General features: G+C 45.4%; 1 protein-coding gene across 1 annotated transcript; it reads right to left on the reverse strand.

Moving 5' to 3' along the window:
- Positions 1 to 2973: 2973 nt before the first annotated feature.
- ZNF662 (zinc finger protein 662) lies at positions 2974 to 11299 on the reverse strand. Its single transcript, XM_004754282.3, has 4 exons — positions 9620 to 11299; positions 8840 to 8953; positions 5788 to 5889; positions 2974 to 4736 (listed from the first exon to the last, which is right to left on the reverse strand). Exons 1-4 carry the CDS (start codon positions 9756 to 9758, stop codon positions 3706 to 3708), a joined length of 1386 nt encoding a protein of 461 aa, XP_004754339.2. The 5' UTR covers positions 9759 to 11299; the 3' UTR covers positions 2974 to 3705.
- Positions 11300 to 11779: the final 480 nt, after the last annotated feature.

An 11779-nucleotide genomic window follows, 5' to 3' on the forward strand; every position in this document is an offset into this window, starting at 1 on the left:
ATTTTTACATTTCCTCACTTTCTGATCCTACTTTTGAAAACTTTGAAGACAAAATTTTACCATAATCAATTTTGATTTTAATATATTGCTAATTGCAATTTACCAAAAAGTATCTTAAACTTCTAATTTCTCTTTCATATTTAAATTTCTCCAAAATTTAGGAAGTGAGTATTAATTTCATTCCTCTTCTGACTTTGAGATGCGTGGGAAGTGTCATTACAAATTGGAAGGTCTTCCATGTTATGAATCCTTCACCACAGACTACGGTCTTTTGATATAGGCTCAGGGCTTTCAAGTACCTGTCTCTGGGGCTCTGGTAAGGAGAAAACTAGTCAGGAATTCTCTTAGTAGGGGGCATCCATTTCTACATGCTATTTCTTAATCCCTCTGAAATACACATCTTTTGCTGTATTTTGGTAATTCTCTCATTGCGATACTCCTAAAATTTGTCTTGCCATTCCACCACTCTGCCTACAAATATTTCCATCTTTGAGGAAAAGAGTTCCTAGGGTTGATTAACTTCCATGATCCTCCTCCATTAATCCAAACTGTTTCTTCTCTTTTGTGGTTCCATTTCTATGGGTTGCTCTTCTATTCATTATCTCTCTCCCATTTTAGGATACTGATGTCATCTAGCATACATATCCTCACTCTGGGAGCTTATTAATATTTAGGATTCTAATGATCACCTCCTTGTAGCACTAGTCCAAGCATTCAACCCTCTATTAACTGTGCCTGTGTAATGTGTCCACTGGTAATATCGCCAATCTCTCACTGAGTGTTCTTAGTATCTCTTCCTGGCACTTCCACCTGTGCAACTCCCTAAATTGAATTGAATTGTCATGTCAACAATTGAATTGTCACCAATCATACTGAATTGGTGTGTCATAGGGCTCTATCCTGGGTTCTCATATTTTGCTATACTCGCTGGAGGCAGTACCATCCAATAGAACTTTCTGAAATGATGAAAATGTTCTAGGTCTACACTATCCAGTATGTTCTGGTCAATATAAGAACCGAAAAATTTAAATACCTACATATAGGTATTTAAATCTAAATCTAAATTAATTTAAATCTAATTTAAATACCTACATATAGCCCCTGGCTGCTGTGTTTGGTAGAGCAACTCCAGGAGATTTCATTCATTTCTTCCCATGGCTTTAAATACCTTCTGCTCATTTGAGGACTTCCAGGTGCAAAAATCTAGATATGACCAGCCCTGAGCTCTAGACCACATATACAACCACCACTTGAAATTTCTACTGATATGCCTCATACCTATCTCAAATGTTAATCCATAACAGAGTTCTCAGTTTCTCCTTCCCCAAACCCATTCCCACTCTTATTCATTCCAATAAGTGGTCTGCTGTCTAATTCTCAATTAGATTAAATGCTCAAACCACAAACCAGAAAGCTTTCCCTAATTCTGTCACTCCTGCATCCACTGTTAGCAGGTCACTGATTTTTATTTCCAAATTGTATCTTAAACACATTTTCTCTCCATTTCTACTACCACCACCCACTCCAAGTCATTATCATCTCCAATCTGGATTGCTAGCCATCTCCAACATGGTCTCCTTTCACTTTCCTCCCTCTACAGGCCATTGGCTACTTAACAGTCAGCAATCATCCTAAAATGTGAATCCAACATGTCATTCCTCCACTGAATACCCGTTAATGGCTTTTCACTTAGGATGGAATTTAATGATCTGGTCCACCTGTGTCTACAAGTTTAACTTATGCCTCTCCTAATCTTGATCATTATGTTATACCCCCAAAACTTTTGGTTTCTTGAACATGCCAAACCTTTCACACATCAGAGTCTGCAGAGCAGTTCCCTCTGCCGGTTGTTCTTCCCATTCTTGATACATGTGCCTTCTTCTTATTCTGATTTAGCTTTAATATTACCTCTTAGTCTAGGCCTTCCCTGACCATTTATATAAAGAGGCTCCCTCTCCATCATTCCCTCTCTCTGCTGCATTCATTTCCTTCATAACACTTAGCAATTTTTTAATAAATTACTTGATTTTTTTTGTTGCTGCTATTTGGTCTTTCTCACTAGATGAATGTTCCAGAAAGGCAGGAAGCAGGTCTGCCTTACCATTGTTCATGCAGCACCTAGCACAGTGCTTTGCATATAAGCAGGTGCTCAGTGATATTTGCCTAATAAACTTCCCCCAAATGCCTGTTCACATCACTCATTTCCATTCCTTGGTTCTGTGTAGTACTAAAGTTTCAATGCTTATTAGAGGTTAACCTAACTGGACTATGCTAAGCCAAGTTCTCCTTACTACATGGTTTTAGGCTTCAGCAATTAGATAGTATGTTTGTAATTTTCGGGAAGTATTAGGTTAGTCCAAGCCAGCCTCTGGCTTCTCTTCCTTGCTCCTTAGTCAACAGTTACATTACCTGGTAGGGAACTTCTAAAATGGAATGCCTAATGAGCAGAGGCAAAGTGCAAACTGAAAATTGGCTCTAAAGGTGAAGTCTGGAATGTAAATTTCATCTGTTTTGTCCAGCACTCTTCTCTGAATAGGGCCTTTGTTTCTCTAACAGTCAGTAGCTTACTGCCTGAAGCTCCAGCTTACTCTGGAATGTGTAATATCATGACAATAGAAGGGAAAGCCTGGAAATGCATTGGGGTAGTGGAACAATGAGAAGGGTTGTAGCTATACACATTTTTATGAAAACAAAACAAAAGCCTACAATTTCCCAGTCCCACAGTGCTATCTTCTAACACAAGAGGAATCAGGTGTCTCAAGACTGCACATCTCAGACTACCCTCCACTACTTTCCTTAAGTTACCTTGGTGACCTCAAGGTGGACCACAACCTCAGAGGAAGAAAGAAAGTTCTGGAGTTGGCAATGTAACTGCACTGTTATCTACAGCAAATATGGTTTTAAGTGAGGTAGACTTATGAAAGCTGAGTACTTATATATAAAAAGAATACATCCAGGAACACACAAAACCAGTAAAAGTGGCTGTCTCCTTTTTTGAACTATTTCAACTTTTTTTTTTATCATGAGCATGTTATAGCTAGTCAAAAATAAATATGCTTCAAAATTTAAAAAACATAAAAGAAATACAGTGTTGGTCCTCAAAGAGCCATTTAGCTGGACTTACATAAGACATTAGAATCTAAGACAGCACATAGTGAAATACCAATTTGGACAGTACTGATGACAAGTAGAAGAGAAAGAGAGATCTGTTTGGCTGAGAGAGCTGGGTCTTAGATGAGGAAGGGAAATTTTTAGCCTAGGGAAACTTGAGCAAATAGAAATGAGCAGCAGAAATGTGCACAAATAAAGAACAGTAAATCTAGAGTCAGATAGACCTGCTTCCAATCTCAATTCCATAACACATTAGCTAAGTGACCTTGAATGAGTTTTATAACTTCTTTCAACCCCAGACTTCTCATTTGTAAAATGAGGAGTACCCACCTGAACAGGATTCAGAGAAACTAAAGATTGTATGTAAAGTGGTTAGCATAGTATCTGACAGAGCAGACACTCAACTAAAATTTGCCTAGCATGAACATGGTAGAACAGGACGACCGGTCTTGCTAGATCAAGGGGAATCTGTTCAGAAGGGGCAAGATAATACTGGTGACTAGAGTTAAAACAAACTGTGGACAACCACCTCGTTTTGTCTCCGGAGTTCCTGGTGCGTAAGAATTACAAACAAGTACCGTTATTATGTGTTTGCTAATGTTCAAGAAAGTGAGCGGTTAGACAATTGCAGGGTTTCTCTCTAGCATGGCGCCTCTGGTGCTTAATCAGAACGGAATTCTGACTGAAGGCCTTCCCACAGTCATTACATTTATAGGGTCTTTCCCCAGTATGGATTCTCTGATGTCGGATAAGGTGTGCCTTGCAGATAAAGCTTTTCCCACAGTCTGTACATTCATGGGGCTTCTCCCCCGTGTGGACTCTCTGGTGCTGAGCAAGATCGGAGTTCCACATGAAGCCTTTCCCACAGTCCGTGCATTCATAAGGCTTCTCCCCAGTGTGGATTCTCTGATGTCGAAGTAGGGCTGGGTTCCGAGTAAAGCTTTTCCCACATTCCTTACATGTATATGGTTTCTCCCCAGTATGGATTCGCTGATGTTGTGTAAGGCTAGTGTTCTGACTAAAGCCCTTCCCACATTCCTTACATTCAAAGGGTTTCTCTCCAGTATGTATTCTCTGGTGCCGAATCAGGTTTGATTTCCAAACAAAGGCTTTAGCACATTGTTGACACACATAGGGTTTCAACCCAGTGTGAATTCTCTGATGTGCAATGCAATGTGATCTAAAACTGAATGTCTTCCCACATTCCTTACATCCATAGACTTTCTCTCCATTATGAATTCTCTGATGTTGGTCAAAGTCTTCATTTTGATCAAAACACTTGCCACATTCTTCACATATATAGAACACCCGCTGACTGAGAATTTTCTGACGGATAACAAGGTGGGTATTCACATCAGTGTTCTCCAAACTATCTTCTCCTGACACCATCTCATCTTTGACAATCACTTCTATAATATCATTTGCAGTGTTCTCTACACTTCTCCCATTTGAATAGTCAGACCATCTCCCTAACCTGCTTTTTAACTCCTCACAGGTTTTTCCAAACCAGAATTCCTGGGAACCATACCACCGAGGTCTGCGTGATACCACCATGTGGTCCTTTGGCTCGTCAAAATGTTCCTCCTTCAGAGCACAATCTTCTTTCTCACTTTTCAACACACCCTCTGAAAGAAGAAATCAAAGCTGCAAATGTCATCATTACCCAGGACAGAGTGAGTAAGGTCACCAAGTGGTACTATTGTGTCCATTTCACTCCAAGTGCCACCCCTGTGTCTCAGTGGCCCTGCTCTAGCTGAAAATGGCACAACAGGGATATCATACAGAAAGTAACCAAAGCGTATGCCACAGTAAGGCAAAAACTAGACAGAGTCCCTGAGGGCTACGATTCCCAAGCACCACGGGAGCTCTCCAGAAATAGATGAGTTGAATCTAAGGGAGACAAGTCAGAATTTCTTTTAGGTAGTCTGGTTTCTAACATGAGAAGGCCAGGTTTCAGGACAGAGGACCTGTTCAGAAATAACAAATCCTTGTGGTATACCTGTGGAACCTGAACTTGTCACACACAGGGGGAAGCAACAGGGAGAATCTTCCTCATACTGGTCAACACTAAAAGGAAATATGGTCTTCTCATTCAATCCAGTTCCCAGTTCCACCATGAAAAGCGCTTCCCCAAACTACTTCAGGCAAAGACTTCCTCCTCTTTGTTCCCACAGTGCTTTGGTTACACCTCTGTTACAGCATCGGACTTTGCTGTAACTATACATTTATGCCTATGTATATGTATGTATATGTTTATGTAAATTATACATTTATATATATGTATACGTATTTATGTGTATGTATATGTAGAATGTACCATTAGACTGTGAGGCCCTGCAAGAGAGGGGCCATACATTACTTGCTTTCTGATCCCTAAAAACTAACAGAATGAATAAAATACAGCATTTACTTTTAAAATTTTGGTTGACCATAGCAGCCAGTAGATCATCTGTTCTGTTAGAGCCTAAGACCCAAGACCCACCCGAACTAATTGATCATGTCTGAATGAAAGCTGAAGTTTAGAGTTTAACTTTTCTCTTCATTAAATGGTTGACTTGGGGATTTCTCAAGAGATTTTTATTTAGAACATAAACAGTAAAATGGAATTTTAGCAATTTACAAAAAAAGACAGTGGAAAACGTGCCTGGGAGGAAAGCGCTGGTTTCCCTCACTTACCAGTACAGATTAGGCTTGGACCCTCTCCTTGCGATTTCAGGTTCAATGGCTCTTCCACCTGCTCAAGATGGGAGATCCCAGCAGGCTTTAGAAATGGACATCCTGCCAGGGTCAAGATATAAATAAGGCTGGCTCAGTCAGAAGATTGGGGTGCGTTAGGAAAGGAGCAGAGATGGAAGTGGTAATGGTTAATGAAGGTAGGTGGAGAGACTAGTACACAGGTGACCTAAAACTTGAGAACAATATAAAGGATAGAAAACAGGTGCACAGCAAAGCTGGGATTCCATCAGTTTCCCAGAACATGAAAATGAATCACTCATTTTTAAATGTCAAGAAGAAATAGGAGAGACAAGGTCTCTTCTTTACCTCCCCTAGAAGGCAAAAGCAAACTGACATAGAAAACAACCCGGATGGGATGGAATTGCAAAGAGTAGTTCCTGAGGCTATGTTGGGAAGCCACAGTCCTTTAGCTTCCTCCCTCTCTATCCACCTATCTATATTGCCTTTGTTAGGGCCAATTTAATGTTAAAACTTGTTTAACTATTAGGGCCTGCTTAGCCAAAGCAACTCCATATTGCCTAGGTAGCCATATTGTTGTTTACATCCACAGACTTCATTCCGGGAATAAAGGCCCCCGTAGCTCCTGGTATGGTTCCGGGTATCGATTCTGGGAGTAAATGCCTTAACAACAGAAGCCACGTACCTTGGGTCTGCGGTTAAGCCCTATAAAACCAGCCTGTGAGATCGGGAGGGGGTCGCTCTCTTCGGAGGCGGCCCTGGCTGGTCAGTCTGACTTCTAATGCTTGGCATAGAATAAGGCTTCACATAATTTTCACTTTGTCTCAGTCTCTTTCCCCTGGCCAGTCAGTCTAACTTCTAAGGCTTGGCATAGAATAAGGCTTTGCATAACTCTCACTTTGTCTCAGTCTCGTTCCTTTGATAACGGACGCCAATACCTTCTCCTTCTACAAAGGGCCAACTATGGGTCAGTCTCTCTATGGCACCCATTAGACATGGCCCTAAAGCCTCACTCAGCCATTTCCAGAAGTTACTTCTTATTCTAATGACAGACACTTCTAATAGCAAAGGTCCACTTGAATAAACTTTTCTTTAGGCTTAGCTAAGATTTGTCTCTTTGGAACGCCCATCCAAAGCCTCTTAAAAAACAAAACAAAACAAACAAACAAACAAACAAAAAACAGAACAATTCTTCACCCTCCAAATGACCGCCTTCTATATTGCAGAAGCCAAGGCCTGTGTGTCCCCTGATATTCTCTTCTTTAAGATGAAAATGGACTTCAAATAGGGGCATGTACTCAAAGGAAGTTTTCTACAGGTCAGGGAGCTGTCAGCTTTCTGCCTAGACCCAAGATAGGAAATTCCCATGGGTGGTAGGAGAGTAAGCACTGAGATCCTGAGAGAAAGCAGTGGACACTACAGTTGTCTCTCTACATCCAATCTACCACCACCACCAACCTCCCTCCTCCCATCATCCCCACCATTATGGAGTAGCCATGCCCTTTGGAGGGGAGTGCTCCCAACCGCAGTTCCTAGTGTAGCCCTCACTGGTCTAAGTCAAGCGGGTTAAACTATCCCACTCAATCCAAGAGAGATAGTTTCAGAAACTGGCAGTCCAGGCCAAGACAATCAGTGCATGCTTCTCTGGCCACAGAGATTGGTTTAGAGTTGCCGTAAGACTTAAGATGGTACTTCGCAAAGGCCTGAGGAAGGCCTGCCCTATTTCTCTTTCTAGGTATGAAGAAGCAGAGCCTTGGTTACAACTACCAGTCATCTTTTTTTTTTATGTAATATTTCTTTTTTATTTCTTTTCAGCGTAACAGAATTCATTGTTTATGCACCACACCCAGTGCTCCATGCAATACGTGACCTCCATAATACCCACAACCTGGCTCCCCCAACCTCCCACCCTCCTGCCCCTTCAAAACCCTCAGATTGTTCTTCAGAGTCCATAGTCTCTCATGGTTCATCTCCCCTTCCAGTTTCCCTCAACTCCCTTCTCCTCTCCATCTCCCTATGTCCTCCATGCTATTTGTTATGCTCCACAAATAAGTGAAACCATATGATATTTGACTCTCTCTGCTTGACTTATTTCACTCAGCATAATCTCTTCCTGTCCCGTCCATGTTGCTACAAAAGTTGGGTATTCATCCTTTCTGATGGACACATAATACTCCATAGTGTATATATAACTACCAGTCATCTTACAACCACAAGAGGAGCCAGACTGTAAACAAAGCCAGCATACAAGGAGATATAAAAGAGCAGAGAGTGAAACCTGGATCAAGGTGTACCTGCACCCTACCTATGAACTTCCTACTTACATGAAACAGTAAATTCCCCTTTTTTGTTTAAGACAATCTGAATTGGGTTGTTACTTGCAATAAAAAACATCCTAATATGGAAAGACTGCCAGACACAGCAAGGAGCTGTGAGAATGGGGAAGTTGAAGGTACAGCTCAAGTTCCATCTGCCCACAGAAGAGCTTCTGCAGGAAGAAGATAGAACAGGGCCAGGGAGGCAAAAAGGGGACACAGTTGTCACTAGGAAATTAGGAACAGGAAAGCCCTGTGTTGGGCCGAAAGGAATGCCAGGGCTTTGCCCACCAGAAACCCCTGAATTGGAACTATAAGTCTCAGGGTTATTGGGCCTTCTTGATTTATAATGATAAAGAGGGGCATGACACCACAAAAGGGCAGTCAGAATCTTCTGCTGGAAGACTATAAGGAGGTAGAGAATGTAGAAAGGCCAGCCCAGTGTGTCAACAGCAAAGTCAGGGAGAACAGATGAACGGAAGCCATGATAAGAACAGTGGAGATGGGTTCAAGGCCAAACAGGTGAATGAAGAGGAGCCAGGGTGAATAATAAACAGACTCAAGGAGATGGAAAATCGTGGGAGCACGGAAAAGGAAGAAAAAAAAAAAAGGAATTCCACTGGTGACTAAAGCACTAGGTTAAGAGAATGCATACTGATTACATTTTAAAGATCAAGACAAAGGAACTGGTCAGATGACTGGCACCTGTCCTCACTCACCTGAGGAGATGCCCCTCGGGCCCTCTCCGTCCAGAGCTCCCTGAGGAGCTTTGCACCAGGGTGCTTCCCCTCGTTCCAGCTGGGAAATCAGAGCCGGTTTAGGAAATGGAACTGCTGCTTTCAGGGAAGGAAATGGGACAGGCAGGTGAGAGGGGTGACAGAGAGCAATCCCAGGGCTCCTCCCAGGCTTTGTCTTCAGGGATGGAGGTGAAAGAAGGGAATTAACTAGGGAGAGCAAGAAAAGGAAGTCCAGGGGAAGGGACCAGAGACTGGGGGGCAGAGCAGGGGAGCAGGAGACTTACAAAGGACAGGAATTAGAGTAAGAGGTGCTCAGTAACAGTCTGAGTAAGTAATGGATGACTCCACTTATTGAGATTGAGCTTTCTTGTTCTCTCCCTCCCTTCAGCTCTCAAGTTCAGACATCTGCATGAGGATGCTTGGTACTGGGTTCGATCTCCCAAACGGAGCGGGTGGGAAACTGAGCACTTGGTGGGGCACCGGGAATCTGGTGGGGCATTACTGGGGCACCAGGAATCTGCTCTTTTTCTACTCTACCCCCAGCTGGGAGTCAGGCAGCTCTCACCCTGGGACAAGAAAGTCTGATATGAGGCTCAAATGTATACCAGGACTTCCCACTTCCCAGCAACCACTGAGGCTGGGTCATTAAGGTTCCGAGGTTGCCACTCAGGTGGGGGTTATCAAAGACTCCTGAGCTTCTAAGGCAGAAGGAGCCAGGAAACTCTGAAGGGCAGAAGCAGAGTCCAAAAATAAAATCCTTACCCAGGGAAGCCACAGCCCCATAATTCTCCAGCATCACATCCCTGTACAGGACCCTCTGAGTGGGAGCCAGGCTGGTCCACTCGTTCTCAGAGAAGTAGACAGCCACATCCTCAAAGGTCACTAACTCCTGAAACAACATATGTTTAAGTGCCCTAGGACAATCCCAAACCCAGGCCTGGAATAAGGGGTAGACCAGGCACTAAGGAGTACTGGAAGGGATGCCAGTTGAGTTTCTGGATTCTGAAGGTCTCAGGAACTCTCTGCCAATTGGCACCCCTACTTACTTACAAAGATACAAGGGATCAGCCATCAGTTTTTCATGTCTTTTCATCCTTTCTTCTTTTTCGTGAATCTCTGCAAGTTTTCCCTTTTCATCCTTGTGGCCCAATGATCTGGACTCTAGGTACCCTCCTTTCCCACAGCAGGCCCTTTGTCAGAGGTCGTCAACCCTTGCTAAGAAGTACAACTACCATCTATTGACTGAGCCTTTGGCAGGCACTTTACCTATATTAAACTTTGCATATGCCTCACAGCCTATGAGGAATGGATTAAATTCATTTTATAGAAGAAACTCGCTCAGAGAATCACTGCCCCCAAAGTTCCAGAATGGAGAAAGAATTCAGGGCTGTTTGCCTCTCCAGCTGTTCTCTACTGGGCCACACTGCCTTCTAGCCTCACTGCAGCCACCCGCTGCCCCTTTGTGAGGCTCTTTATCTTCTCTCCCTCCCCCTCACTGTCATGGGCCCCAGAGGCAGCTAAAGGCACCTCAGAATACCCAGGCTGCTCTGGAGATCCACACTCTGACTTGACTCCCTGCACTCTGCCACTCCAGCACATTCTCTCAAACGTGGTACCCTACTCTCTTCCTCACTTCTCAGTCTCAATGCCCCCCGCCCCCCCGCCGCCCTTTCCTGTATCTCTGGGAGCCCAAGCTTCTGCACTTTCTCTTACCTTCTTCCTTAAGAAACACAAGCAGGACAATGAAGAGCCATCAAGGTTTCTAATTCCAAGCCACTGCCTCATCTCCATACTACTGAGAGGCTGATACTGTTGCATTTCAAGTAGGTCCTGGCCTTACAAAGTCAGCACAGCGACTCACCCAGCACCCCAGGGCTCAGACTGGCTGGTTCACCCTTGCCCCGCCTCAAAACATCCAAATCCTCTGCGCAATTCCACTGACTGTTCAAAGGCCCCGCTCACCTGCCAAGAATCGTCTCCTGCACCGCCACCCCCCCATCCCCTATCCTGTCAACCTGTCACGAACCCAAACCCCTGCCTTGCCCAGATCTGTGTCCTCGCACCTGCAGCTCCCCCTGCCTGGAGATGCAGTTCCTCCCTCTGGGGCCGGCAAACTCAGATTCATCCCGAGACCCACCTCAAACATAACCAGTTCTGTAAAAACCAGGGACATGGAAATGCTGGACATTCGTCGCGGCGCACAGCGCTCTGTGAACACCTCTGCCCCAGCGCTTGGCTCCCGCCTGTGCAGCTGCACGTGTGTTTTCCCTGCTGGCGCCAGTCTGGAAAATGTCGAATCCGTTCTGCTCCCTGCCTGTTCCTCCGGCCCCTCCACTCTGGGCTGCACCCCGATTTCCCGGTTGCCGCACTGCCCCCTCCGCCCCTCGTTGTGGGCCTAGAGCCCGGGGCAGAGCCGAGCCAGCTTCGTGGCTCCGGCCCCGCACTCACCGGGCGCGCCCGGACCGGTGCGGGCTGTCCCAGTAGCAGCTCGAGTGCAGGGCTGAAGGGGTCCCCGATCGCCAGGGCCGCAGCCGCCATGGCCCAGGCCGCCCTCCCGGGAAGCGAGTGCGCGCCGGGCCAGACCGGCGGCTGCCCAGGGTTGGGGAGGGACGCTTCGGACCCGGGCGGATCCGATAGGGCGGCCCCGCGCCCGGCAGCCGGCCGCGCACGTTCGGCACTCCACGCCCCGCGAGGCGGTCCAGCCCCGCGCCAGCTCCCCACGCTTTTGCGCGAGCCAGAGCTCCGCACCGGAGAGGTGGAGGCGGCTGCACTCTTGCCACTCTGGCTTCTCTAGGACTGCGGAGGGCGCCACGTCTCTGTGGTCCTCCCTTCTTGCCCTAAAAAGAAACAGGGAGCCCCGAGCGCGTCCGGCTCTTCCAGAGACGCTAGCTGCCTCGGGGCGCCGCTGTGGGGATGCAGGGG

Source organism: Mustela putorius, unplaced genomic scaffold, assembly GCF_011764305.1.
Source record: "Mustela putorius furo isolate JIRA1106 unplaced genomic scaffold, ASM1176430v1.1 tig00003834_pilon_pilon_pilon, whole genome shotgun sequence".
Taxonomy (NCBI): Eukaryota; Metazoa; Chordata; class Mammalia; order Carnivora; family Mustelidae; genus Mustela; species Mustela putorius.